This window comes from Crotalus tigris, unplaced genomic scaffold, assembly GCF_016545835.1.
Source record: "Crotalus tigris isolate CLP2741 ecotype Arizona unplaced genomic scaffold, ASM1654583v1 scf7180000020245.1906669, whole genome shotgun sequence".
In the NCBI taxonomy this organism is placed as follows: Eukaryota; Metazoa; Chordata; class Lepidosauria; order Squamata; family Viperidae; genus Crotalus; species Crotalus tigris.
In genome coordinates, this window is record NW_024097926.1 from 152,911 (window position 1) to 166,670 (window position 13,760).

General features: G+C 48.6%; 1 protein-coding gene across 25 annotated transcripts in view; it reads right to left on the minus strand.

Moving 5' to 3' along the window:
• The window catches only part of NRXN2 (neurexin 2), a 336,186-nt gene that overhangs the window by 77,655 nt on the left and 244,771 nt on the right, over positions 1-13,760 (minus strand). For all 25 annotated transcript variants that reach the window (XM_039366158.1, XM_039366176.1, XM_039366159.1 and 22 more), the window contains one exon: positions 2,708-2,889. In XM_039366158.1, coding sequence (XP_039222092.1) covers positions 2,708-2,889 — 182 coding nt within the window. The remainder of the gene's footprint in view (positions 1-2,707; positions 2,890-13,760) is intronic.

The following is a 13,760-nucleotide window of genomic DNA, read 5'->3' on the forward strand; positions in this document are numbered from 1 at the left end:
GGAGGGCATTTTGAATTTGGGACATTGGCAGCCCCCTTTCCTGCTGGCCACGTATCTCGGGAGCCAAAGTGACCGTTTCCTCCGAACAGTTGGGGCTGGGACCATCCAGACGGGAATGGCTCTGGATTAAATCCTAAAAACGGGAGGCCAGTTTAGAAAGAGCGACGGTAGGGCTTTCAAATTCAACACTCGCGCAGGCAGACGGAAAGGCGGAAGACGGGGATGGAGGAGAGTCAAAATTATAATCATAAAAGCTGGCCTGCCTGCTATCGATTGGGATGAGGGAACGTCAAAGGCTAGATTTCAGTCTACGGTGCTGGAATGCTAGAATACAAGAAAACAACACTGGAATACAAGCAGTATTCCACTATTTGAGGGGCTGCCACAAAGAAGAGGAGGGGGTCAACTTATTTTCCAAAGCACCAGAAGGCAAGACAAGAACCAATGGATGGGAATTAATCAAGGAGAGAAGCAACCTGGAATTAAGGAGGAATTTCCTAACAGTGAGGACAATTAACCAGTGGAACAACTTGCCACCAGAGGTTGGGGGTGCTCCATCGCTGGAGGTTTTCAAGAGGAGATTGGACAGCCGTCCAGAATAGTAAAGGGTCTCCTACTTGAGCATGGGGATGGACTAGAACAGTGGTTCTCAACCTTTTTAATGCCGCGACCCCCAACTGGTCGTAAGTCGAGGACTACTCAACCGGTCGTAAGTCGAGGACTACTCAATTGGTGCAGCACCGTTTGCAGAATGGGACTTTTGGCGGGCTCAGCAGGGCAGAGACAGCCTGGACCATTCCTATTGGCTTTTGAAAGCCAATAGAATTAAGACTCTATTCAAGAGAGTCTCTTCTATTGGCTTTCAAAAGCCAATAGAATAAAAGGGAGGAGCACAGCTAAGGAAAAGGGGGGAAAAAATGGCGGACTGCGTTGTTTGGCGACCCCCGGGAAATGGTGGTTCGACCCCAAATGGGGTCCCGACCCACAGGTTGAGAACCACTGGACTAGAAGATCTTCAAGGTCCCTTCTAACTATGTTATTATATGTTTAGAATAACCCTGTTATTCTACCGTAGCAGGAACTGGGTAGGTCTAGTCTAATGAAAAGAAGGACCAGGGGTGACATGATAGCAGTCTTCCAATATTTGAGGGGCTGCCCCAAAGAAGAGGGGGGGGGGTTCACCTATTTTCCAAAGCACCAGAAGGCAGGAAAAGAAGCAAAGGATGGAAACTAATCAAGGAGAGAAGCAACCTGGAATGAAGGAGAAACTTCCCAATAGCGAGACGCTTGGCAACCGACTCGCATTTATGACGGTTGCAGTGTTCCAGGGTCACGTGCTCACGTGGCAAACAAAGTCAATGGGGAAGATTCATTTAACAACCGTGTTACTAACTTAACAGCAGTGATTCACTTAACAACAGTGGCAAGAAAAGCTGTAAAATGGGGCAAAATCCGCTTAACAACTGTCTCACTTAGCAGCAGAAATTTTGAGCTCATTTGGGGTCATGTGTTGAGGACCACCTGCATCAGTCTGAGCGATTCTTAAAAAAAAAAATTGTGACATCTCTTTTCGAGAATTATTAACAAATTCCTTCTCCATAACTCAGTTTCCCGCAAAAGAGATTTGGAAGGCAGCGTTCAGAGCTGGAGGCAAAGAGGACGCCAGAGCATGTGCTGAGGATTAAGTTGCTGCCCATTCAGCAACCAGGTTAGTTAAATGGGCAGACAGAAATCTAGGGTCTTCAAAGCCACAGAACCAGATAGCCAGCTCCAGAGACTCAGGCGCGCTGAGCTTTTTTGCGCCCTTTGAAAAGATGGCCGCTGTCTAGTTTTATTTCAAAGAGAGGCTCAGGACTCCACGTGGATTTGGGAAGGACTTCCAAAATGGCAGAGCAACCCAGTCAACCTGGCAGGGTTGTTGTGGAGCAGGGGGTCTTCAAACTTGGCCCTTTGATGACTTGTGGATTTCAACTCCCAGAATTCCTCAGCCAGGCACGCGTGCCTGGCTGAGGAATTCTGGGAGATGAAGTCCACAAGTCATCAAAGGGCCAAGTTTGAAGACCCCTGTTGTGGAGGATAAAGTAGAGGGACACTGTGTAAATAAATCTCCTTGAGTTTTGGAGACGAGGCAGGACAAGTGAATCAATTGAATAAGATAGATCCCAAGCTGCTTTTCTCCTACTTCTGTGTAGGAGCAACCCTTGTTAACGTTTCTGTTATTCATTCCCCTCCCACCCTTAAAGTTAAGTGGTACCTTGGTACTCAACCGCTTTGAAACTCATCCAATTCAAGACTCAGTGCATTTTGACATGAAAATTTTGTCCCGGTATTCATCGTTTCTTTGATACTCAATGCACAAGCCAGAACCTGTCCGTGTCGGGCTGCCTTGTGACTGGCTACGTTATTCCTTATATGGGAATAACGTAGGAATTGTTTTCGGTACCCCTCGCGCCTCCCGGAACCAATTCACGATGAGTACCAAGTACCACTGTCTCCAGTTTAGTGGAGAAGACCTTGTGGAGAACAAAAAGGATGGGAAAAAGACGAATTTTACATCACCACAAGCCGCTTCTCCGTTTCATTTTATCAAAAGCAACTTTTCAAGCAACAAGTCACGAGAGAGACAGAGAGGCAGCGACTGTCTCCTCCGACACCCCCAATCTTGGCAATCGTTCCCCCCCCCCAATTAAGGACCCCCATTTCTTACTATGTGCAGCTGTAAGTAGTCGCCGAGTCCAGAGGCACTGTCCACCCGCACCAGGATTGCGTTCTTCTGGTGCGTACTGAATCCCACGGCCAGCCGGTCAGCCCGTGTGCTGGGACGGTCATTCGGGGGCCAAATATAGGTAATCAGTGCCCCGCCTTTGCCAAAAATGTACGTCGTGCCAGCTGGAAAGAAGAAAGAGAAGAAGAAGGAGGAGTCAGCAAGGAAGGCCCAAGGAATTCCCACCTTGTTAATAGGAGAACAGTCTCTTTCCCAAAGTTTTTGGCAGATTTCCGTACGTCAAACTAGAGAAACGTCTACCTCCCATCCATCCTGGTCTGTTCTGGGCTCAGAGCAGGAGTTTAATGGACACCACATCAGCCCCCTTATGAGCGCCAAAGAATGGAGGCCTTTGAACTCTGGTGCTGGAGAAGACTCCTGCGAGTCCCCTGGACTGCAAGGCGCTCAAACTGGTCGGTCCTAGAGGAGATCAACCCCGACTGCTCTTGAGAAGGCCAGATCCTGAAGTTGAAACTCAAGTACTTTGGCCACCTAATGAGAAGGAAGGACTCACTGGAGAAGAACCTGATGCTGGGAAAGATGGAGGGCAAGAGAAGAAGGGGACGACAGAAAATGGGGTGGCTGGATGGAGTCCCTGAAGCAGCAGGCGTGAGCTTCAATGGACTCCAGAAGATGGTAGAGGACAGGAAGACCTGGAGGAACGTTGTCCATGGGGTCGCGATGGGTCGGACACAACTTCACAATTAACAACAACAGCCCCCTTAAGACCAATATTTGCAGGTGTTTTGAAGGACTTTTAACGTCAACTATTTATTTGCGGAGAAAGTCTCCTAAAATCGTGCTCCAGGTAGTAAAATTCGATTTGGCAATTTGCTGGCTGCTCAGGGAGAGACCAAAGGGGTAGGAAGAGACAAATAAATGGTCTTCCCTTTTATGACTCTAAATTATCGTATTTTCTGTTAAGCAAATTTTATGGAGCTGGTGCGTTTTGTTTTTTTTTTAATTTTGTCCCTATCGTCTTGAAGCAAGGCAAAGAATCGTTCACCCTGGTCTGAGACGGAAGAAAGTCTATCGATTGATATATACTTAACTGAGGTGTATAGGATGATGGCAGCTTGGTTGAATGGGAGGTAAAATGGCAGAAAGTCAGAACATGTGCAGAGTGCTTTGACCCTCAAACCTGCTGTTCCAGGCCTTGGAAACTTTCCTTCCTTTGCCAGGCTTTTAATTGTGCCTCTGAGGAGTCTTTAGTGCTCTCTGAGCTTGATTGTTTCCTTACAGACATTTCATGACCCAGCTAGGTAACATCATCAGTGATAGAAGGGAATGGAGTTGAGAGAAGGAGGAGGAGGAGGAGTTGAGAGGAGGAGGAGGAAGAGGAGGAGGAGGAGGAGGAGGAGGAGGAGGAGGAGGAGGAGAAATAACTATGGGGTCCTTGCTGCTCTCTGAGCTTGATTGTTTTCTTACAGACATTTCATGACCCAACTAGGTAACATCATCAATGATAGAAGGGAATGGAGTTGAGAGGAGGAGGAGGAGGAGGAGGAGGAAGATGACGACGACAACGATGACTGTGGGGTCCTTGGTGCTCTCTGAGCTTGGTTGTTTTCTTGCAGACATTTCATGACCCAACTAGGTAACATCATCAGTGCTAGCAGGGTCTGCTCTCAGTTTATATTCTATAATATTATTATCTAGAAAATAAACTGAGAGCAAATCCCACTCCTTACTAGCACTGATAACGTTACCTAGTTTGGGTAATGAAACACAAACTAGGTAATAAGAAAACCCCCTAGTTCAGAGAGCACCAAGAAGCCCTCATTTCCACCCTGAGCTACAAATATTCTCCTTTGTTACAAATTTTTTCCCTTTACTTTTTTTCCCACCCTCCTGGCATCCGTGTCAATGAGATCCCCTTCTCTCAGGGATTGTTAGGGTGGCTCTCAAAAGCGCTGCTAATTACTGCAAACAAACTCCACGAAATGCTAGGCGGCTTTGCAAAGGAAATGCTCCTCGTAAATAAATAGAAATAATGATGGGGGCCTCCATTACGCCGCCACGCACACGTAGAAATCAAGGCACCGCGGGGTTTGTTGATGCTTTTATCACAGAAATGTATTCCGGGGGAGAAATCTTAAAATTGGTAAACAACGGCGGAGGGGTTGACATCTTTCCCAGAGCAGGGGTGGGCAAACGGCGGCCTTGGGCCTATCTCCAGCCCCCCCTAGGAAGAGTTCCTCGGCTTCTCGCAACGGGGCCGATGCAAATTTTAGATTTACACAACGGTGGCGAGGGATGTGGGGCGCCACATCCCCGTCTCCCGGGCGGATGCGGAGGAACACAACGCACGCTGCCTTCACACAAGACGCTTGGAGAAAAAGCACACCTGGCGCATTGGCCTTCACACTAGCAGATTTGGGGGCGGGAGGCAGCGGGGAGGGGGTGTTGAGAGGTTGCACCCCCAATTCTGGGAGGTGCGCACTGCAAAATGGCCTCCTGCCTATCTGCGTTCCATTGTAGGAGGTGTGGACTTCACCTTCCGGAATTCCCCATTGAAATCCACACATCTTGGAATTGCCAAGGATGAAATCCTGATTTAACAGACTAATAGAGTTGGAAGGGGCCTTGGAGGTCTTCTAGTCCAACCCTCTGCTCAAGCAGGAGACCCTATAACAGGGATATGGAACCTTGGCCCCCTCATGACTCGTGGACTTCAACTCCCAGAATTCCTGAGCCAGCATGAGGGAAACTTTGGCCCCATCATGACTCATGGACTTCAGCTCCCAGAATTCCTGAGCCAGCATGGCTCAGCTTGGAAACTTCTCCCTTTCCCCTCAGCATGGCTGGCTCAGGAATTCTGGGAGTTGAAGTCCACGAGTCATAAAGCAGGCTAGGCCTAGGGCAGGGGAAGGCCCCCATGGCTCTTTTATGACTCGTGGACTTCAACTCCCAGAATTCCTGAGCCAGCATGGCTCAGCTTGGAAACCTCTCCCTTTCCCCTCAGCGTGGCTGACTCATGAATTCTGGGAGTTGAAGTCCGCAAGTCATAAAAGAGCCAAGGTGGCCTACTCCTGCCCTATAGCATTCTGGACAAATGGCTGTCCAGTCCTTCTTGAAAGCCTCCAGTGACGGAGCACCCATGACTTCTGGTGGCAAGCTGTTCCACTGGTTAATTGTTCTCCCTGTTAGGAAATTTCTGCTTAGTTCCAGGTTGCTTCTCTCCTTGGTTAGTTTGCATCCATTGTTACTTGTTAGACAAACCAGGTTGGACAGATCAGGTTGGGAGACGAGATGTCTGTTGCACTGACCCAGCCTTCTGGGCAAATCCAACGGTTCGGACATACTGGAAAACAAACGAAGGGAGATCAATGCTAATCAAATGTACCTCATCTTCACGTTGTCTGTCCTGCCCAGATGGAGAGACCACAGCCTTGCAGAGCAACGCTTCAGCACAGCTTCTATCTCAGCAACACTCCAGCAAGGCTTAAGAACGCAACATTTGGAGTGTGAAGCTGCCAGAGTGCCTCTGGTTCTCTCCACCACTCCCGAAGACAAAGAGGGTGAGCAGAGAACCTCGATCAAACCGAGTTCCAGCTCACCAAATTCCTCTACTTGCCAGAAGCTGGTTGCATTCACACAACACACCCAACTAAGCCAGGTTTAGACCCAGCAGCTGCATTTGCAAATCAGCCTGTCTTGGTTAGTGCTGGGTGGTTTCCTTGCAGATATTTCATGACCCGACTAGATCAAGGCTTTTCAACCAGTGGTACGGGTACCACCTGTGGGACACTGGCACCTGGCAGGTGGTACACGACCATCCTAGAAAAGGGGTAGTAGGGGAGGGGAATGAGCTGAACCGGTGGCAGCACCGCACAAGCCTGAGCGAAAGATGGCTGGAGCTGCAGGGCTGTCAGGGCTCAGTGGAAGTGCCAGGATCAGCGCCAGGCTCCATCTGGAGCTTGGCACTGATCCTGGCGCTTCTGCTGAGCCCAGAAGAAGCACCGATCAGCTGGAATGTTGCAGCCTCTCCAGGGTCTTGTGATTTACGTTCAGATGGTTGGCAACTGATTCATATTTATGACGGTCACAGTGTCCCAGGGTCATGTGAAGTGACCAAAACCTGCTGCAACCACCCAGTAGTCGGGGGGAATAAAAACCAAACACCCCCACCCCATCCCTGCTGCCAATCCTCAACAGAAATGCTCACAACAATGAAAACCTCGGACAGGAGGAAGAGCGCGGCCAGGCGGGCAGGCAGGCGTCTTGCTCGGCTGTGGCTTGGGGGGCATTTTTTTCAGTGCCATTATAACTTCAAACAGTCACTAAGTGAACGGTTGTAAGTCGAAGACTACCTGTACTTTATCCCTTTTTTCCTCTTTTTTTTTTTTTTTTTTTTTTTGGTCATCAAGTTTTGGACACCTTGCTAGGCAACTGGTAGTACTCGGATGTTGCCATCTCCTAAAAGTAGTACAATGGGTGAAAAGGTTGAAAAGCCCTGGGCTAGATAACACCATCAGTGCTAGAAGGGAGTGACTATTATGGGAAGTCAGCCCCGCCTCCAGAGAAAGAAATATTTTAGGAAATATTTAAAAGGCAGAATGTATTTCCCTAAAGGATTTTAAAAGCAGAAACCAACCCCGTCTCCAAGTCTCTCCGTCCCAAACAGAAACCAGCTCTGCAGAATTACAGATGTGATAATCTTGTCAGAAAGACTGGAGTCAGGAAACTGGGATTAGGAAGAAAGATCCCTAGAATCAACACACCAAAAATCTAAGAGTCATCAGCCACAGCCCCAGGGAAGCAGGATTGACTTTTGGAATATAATAGGATTAACCCACCACCATCAGAATACCTGAAAGGCACACTCAGACGCAGGTCAGAATACGTGACACAGGAACAACTCCAAACAAAAGGCTCAAGGAGGTATAAAAATCCACTCCCTACATGTGCTCTCGCTCTTTTCTTCCACAGCCGTCTTTCTGTCTGGCTCTCTTCTTCAATAAACTGCAACCTTCTTTCTAAAGCAGTTGCCATGTTGTTTATTCCCGGCTTGGACTGAACCATGATGAAGACTTTTCGTTCAACAGTATATACAAGTGACTTGCCCTCTTGGTGTTGGTGGGGGTGATGATGTTACCTAGCTGGATCATGAAAGATCTGCAAGAAAACCACCACCCTCAGAGAACTCCAATGACTGCATAGCAGCTGTCTTCTTCCTCCTCCTCCCTCCCTCCCTCCCTCCCTCCTCCACCCCGTTCTAGCATTGATGAGCAAGAAAATAAAAAAAGCTCAGAGAGCACCAAGGACCCCTATAGCCATCCTCCTCCTCCACCTCTCTTCCCTCCTCCACTATGTTCTAGCACTGATGATGTTACCTAGCTGGGTCATGAAATGCCTGCAAGAAAACCACCAAGCTCAGACAGCACCCAGGACCCCACGGTTCAACGCCGAGTTGTAAATATTCTTTTCTACTGGGAAAGCTTGGTTAAGTTTTCACTTTGATTCATTTGGGAGGGGAGCGTGTTGGGTTGGAGAATAGACCCAGCTTGTTTATGGTTAAATTTTCAAGGGTTACCTGAAAACTAGGACCGGCTTTGCTAAACATTTGGGGTGATGCCCGCCCGGCAAAGGGGGGGGGGGAATCTACCTTTCTAAAGGTTAAGGTTTCCCTGTTCCAGCCGTGTCTGACTCTAGGGGGCGCTGCTCATCTCCGTTTTTTAGCCAAAGGAGCCAGCGTGGTCCGAAGATGCTTCCGTGGCCATGTGGGCATCAGGACTACCGTTATATGCCCAGGCCTAGTGGTACCTATTTATCTACTTGCATTTTCATGTTTTCTAGCTGAAAGGAGGGCAGGAGCTGGGTTAAGGGCTGACAAGCTCAGCGTCTTTAACCGTCTTTCTACCTGCAAGGAATTATTTCACGACGGGGCAAAATTCTACAGCAGGGGAAGAAAACTGCTTGCAAACGAGATTGGTGTGTGTGTGTGTGTGTATGTGTGTATGGGGGGGAGCAGTGGTGGGATTCAGCCAGTTCGCACCACTTCGGCAGAACCAGTAGCTCATTTTTTGTTGCCCAGGCTCAGAAACTTCCGGAAGCGGCATCCATGAAGAGAACCGGTTGTTCACGTATTTGAATCCCACCACTGGAAGAAGGCATAAGAGAGATAGCAAAGGGAGGGAGGGAGGGAGGGAGGGAGGGAGGGAGGGAGGGAGAAAGGAAGGAAGGAAGGAAGGAAGGAAGGAAGGAAGGAAGGAAGGAAGGAAGGAAGGAAGGAAGGAAGGAAGGAAGGAAAAGAGGGATGGAGGCAGTGGTGAGATTCAGCCGGTTTGCATCACTTCGGCAGAAGCGGTAGCTCATTTTTTGTTGTCCAGGCTGAGAAACGGACTTCCGGAAGCGGCATCCATGAAGAGAACTGGTTGTTCACATATTTGAATCCCATCACTGGAAGAAGGCATAAGAGAGATAGCAAAAGAAGGGAGGGAGGGAGGGAGGGAGGGAGGGAGGAAGGAAGGAAGGAAGGAAGGAAGGAAGGAAGGAAGGAAGGAAGGAAGGAAGGAAGGAAGGAAAAGAGGGACAGTGGCAGTGGTGGGACTCAGCCGGTTTGCACCACTTCAGCAGAAGCGGTAGCTAATTTTTTTATTGCCCAGGCCCAGAACGGACTTCCGGAAGTGGCATCCACACAGAGAACCGGTTGTCCACCTATTTGAATCCCACCACTGGAGGGGGGGAGAGGCATTGGAGAGCGTGATGTCCACATTCACAAAATGACTGACAGGAGGTGGACGGGCAACGGGGAGAGAAGCGTACCGAAGAACAAAATGGCATCCACAACAGCGTGGCCGCTCGTACGCAAAGCCGCAGGAGCCCCGGGTTTTGAAACCTCCCACCGGATCCTCCGTCTCGGCTTCCTTAACGTACTCATTCAGGTGAGCCTGTTTCCAGCCTGAGTTATTTCCCCCTTTTTTAATTTCCCAAGAATGCAACTTGGGAGACCCCAGGAGCAGTAAGCCTTCCAGCCCACTGGATCATTAAACCCCCTCCCCAGAAATTGTAAATAAAGAGGAGGGCACCAGGGAAGACACCACAGCTTCTGAATGCGTTTTGTCTTTTTTTTTAAAGAGGCACGGAGCTCGTCTGCAATCCAGACCCTTTGAAAAGCACGAGTCCGTGCCCCCGAACGATGCGGGGGGAAAAAACCCGGGGAAGCAGAAGGGAGACGGCTCACATGCCAAGCTTGGTGGGTCCCACCTGGGCGGCTTGACCGGCCGCTTGACCGTCCCTGTCCCACAATTCCACGGCTCAAGCCAGCACAGGAGATTCAGCGCCCGCCTGGCGAGCTGCTCCAGGCCTCGGGAAATTAATGCATATTTCATAGCTCCGTGGCGCTGCAGCAAAACGCCTGGCAAATTGAAATGGGCGCGCATGCGTCTTTTAGTTCGGGGGGAAGGAGGGCAATGTCTCCTTCTCAGCTCCTGATGCCACTGACACAAGGATCAGCTTCTAAAGCAATGTTTCTCAAGCATGGCCACTGTGTGGACTTCCAACTCCCAGAATTCCCCAGCCAGCATCGCTGGCTGGGGAATTCTGGGAGTTGAAGTCCACACATCTTAAAAGTGGATGAAGTCTACACATCTTAAAAGAGGTTGAGGCTGCAAAACGGGATCCCGTGACACACACACACCCCAGGACGCCGCGACCGTCCTAAATACGAACCAGTTGGCAAGCATCCGAATTTTGATCAGGTGACCCCGGGGATGCCAGAGCGGTTGTTAAGTGTGAAAAAGGGTCACCCGTTGCAACTCTGAATGGTCACAAAACCGTTTTCAGTCAACGACTATCGGTATCTTCTCCCAATCCAGCCATGATCCACGGTGGCTTGCAATGGCCCTCAACTCCCTTTCTTTAGAGCTGAGAGATTGGGGGGGGGGGCAAATGTCAACAGGCCTCTTCAAGCAACCAGCTGCATTCACACAACTCCTCAAACTGGAGCTGTGAAAGCATCTGGAGGAAAAAGACGCTGAGGCTGCATTTTCACACGGGCTTCTTTTAAGCTTAGACTTTTTTTTTTTCCCCCTGGGCATTTCTGCTTTGGATGCGTTTAAAAGAAAAAATTACATTTCTTAACAGTTAAGCATAGAGCGGAGTGTTTTATCGAAGCCGAGTAACCGGTGCATACAATCTGAGATAAATTAGATTATCTCTGAGCCTGGTATGAGTAGTAGATCACTTCAATGACTTTGTTGGGCACAACGGATCAGTTTAAACAAGGCAAAGTTTGAATCCACTTTCTGCACTGCAGGCAGTCCTTGCCTTACAAGAGTTTGCTTAGTCATTGTTCAAAGTTACGACAGCCCAGGAAAAATGTGACTTAGGACCATTTTTCACAGTTACGGCCGCTGCAGAATCCCCCCCCCAGTCACGTGATCAAAATTTGGGATGCTTGTCGACTCATATTTATGACAGCTGCAGACTCACATTATCCAAATAATAATAATAATAATAATAATAATAATAATAATAATAATAATAATAATAATAATAATAATAGCAGCAATGGCTAAGAGCAGGAAAATTGAAGAAAGAGACCGAGGGACTAATTCTGGCTGCACAAGACCAAGCCTTAAGGACAAATGCATATAAAGTCAAAATTGAGAAGACAGCAACAGACAGTAAGTGCCGCCTATGCAAAGAAGCTGAAGAAACAGTGGACCACTTGGTAAGCTGTTGCAAGAAGATTGCACAGACTGACTACAAGCAGCGGCATGACAAAGTAGCAACAATGGTGCATTGGAAGATCTGCAAGAAATATCATTTGCCTGTAAGCAAGAACTGGTGGGATCATAAAATAGAGAAAGTCATAGAAAATGATAAAATTAAACTGCTCTGGGACTTCAGAATTCAAATAGACAAGCACCTGCAACATAACACCCCGAACTTAACAACTGTCGATAAGAAAGACAAAAAAAGTCTGGATAGTGAACGTGGCAGTGCCTGGAGACAGCGGAATAGACGAGAAAGAACTGGAGAAGATCACAAAATACAAAGACCTACAAATAGAAATAGAAAGACTGTGGCAAAGGCAAGCAAGGGTAGTACCAATAGTAATAGGCGCCTTGGATGCAATCCCAAAACAACTGGAGCACCACTTGAACACCATTGGCATTGACAAATTCGCCATTAGTCAATTGCAAAAGGCAGCCTTACTAGGAACTGCTTCCATACTGCGACGATATCTGTAATACCATCAAACATCCACATCTGCCTATCCCAGGTCCTGCTACAGGTTGTTCCACTGGTTAATTGTTCTTACTGTTGGTTAATTGTTCTAACTGTCTAACTTTTGCGACCTTCTGATCAGCAAGATCAATGGGGAAGCCTGATTCGCTTAACAGCCCTGTGACTCGCTTAACAACTGCAGTTGATTCCCTTAACAGCGGTGGCGAGAAAAGTCGTAAAACGGGGCAAAATTCACTTAACAAACGTCTCGCTTAGCAACAGTGCGCTCAATGGTGGTGGTAAGCCGAGGACTACCTGTGTAATCTCCCTTAGGCAGATTGCAAGTGCCAGCAGCAAAAATCTGGGGAGGGGGCCCTCCCTATATCAACATTGTTGTCCATATTGCCTTCTGTAAATCATCTCCCTGCCCTGGCCTAAATCTCTAGGTTTTATCGTGGATTTCCCTCCGGCTGATGGCTGCCGAGTCTTTCACCTGCTCCTCGGCAGAGAGACCAAGTAATTTCACAGTTATTTCAACGCCTGGGAAGATCTACCCAGGACACGCAAAAGACCGTTTCTAATGTCCAGAGTTTCCAAACAATTCAGCACCTCTGCCACACAACACCCCAGATTTAACAACTGTCAGTAAGACAGATATTTAAAAAAAAGAGTCTGAAGAGTGGACGTGGCAGAGCTGGGAGACAGCAGAAGAGAAAGAACTGGGGGGGGGGGGAATTAGAAAATCCACAGATGTACAAATAGAAGGAGCACAATTGTGGCGGAAAACAAAACAGGAAAAATAATCTCAGTAGCAATTGGCCCCTTGGGTGCAATCCCAAAACATCTGGAGCATCATTTGAACACCGCCGGCATTGACAAATTCACCATCAGTCAATTGCAAAAAGGCAGTTTTACCTGGAACAGTCTCCATCCTGCGACAATACCATTAAAAAAAAAAAATCAAACACCAACATCTGTCTCTCCCTGGTCCTGGGGAAAGATTGGACAGGTAGACAAAAATGCCAAATGGAGCCTAAACATCTGGCTTGATTCTGCAACCTTCCACCGTAATAAGAATCGCTTCAGCTTGTCAGAAACGAGAGACTTATAAGGAGCCCTGGACTTACAACCGCTGATTTAGTGACCGCTCAAAGTTACGACGGCGTTGAAGAAAATGGCTTATGATCCTTTTTCACACAACAACCGTCGCAGCATTCCGCATGATCACGCGATCAAAATTCAGACGTTTAGCAACTAGTTCATATTAATGACGGCTGCCGTGTTCTCACGTGACTGTGGGCAGCCTGCACCATAACCAAAATATTAACCGATCGTAACAATAAAATTAACAGAGAATCAGCTGAGTGGGGGCGGAAATCCAGTATCTCATGGGGTAGAATCTTCTATTTAATCCAGTGGTCCGCAACGTTTTGGGCACCAGGGATCACCGGTTCCGCGCGGGCCGCAGGGTGCATGGTTTTGTGTGCCGCGTTCATCCCGCAGATGGGGCTTTGCTTGTTTCTGGGGACCGTTCGCTAACATGCCACGGCCCAGAACTGGTCCACAGACTGGGGGTTGGGGACCCTTGATTTAATCCCCCTGCAGAACGGCAGGCACCCACCCTCCAAGCTCCGGGTCAATCGGCAGAGCCAGAATTTCAGAGCCAGGGTCTCCGACGGTTCTCGCCGTCCCCTCCTGCATGGTACCCCCCCCCTCAGCTGTTCATGCGCCAAATAAACCAAAGCAGGAAAGGAGAGGGCGGTGGGGGGGAGGAAGCAACGTGAAAATGTAGGTCACCAACGAGATGGCAGGAGGCTCC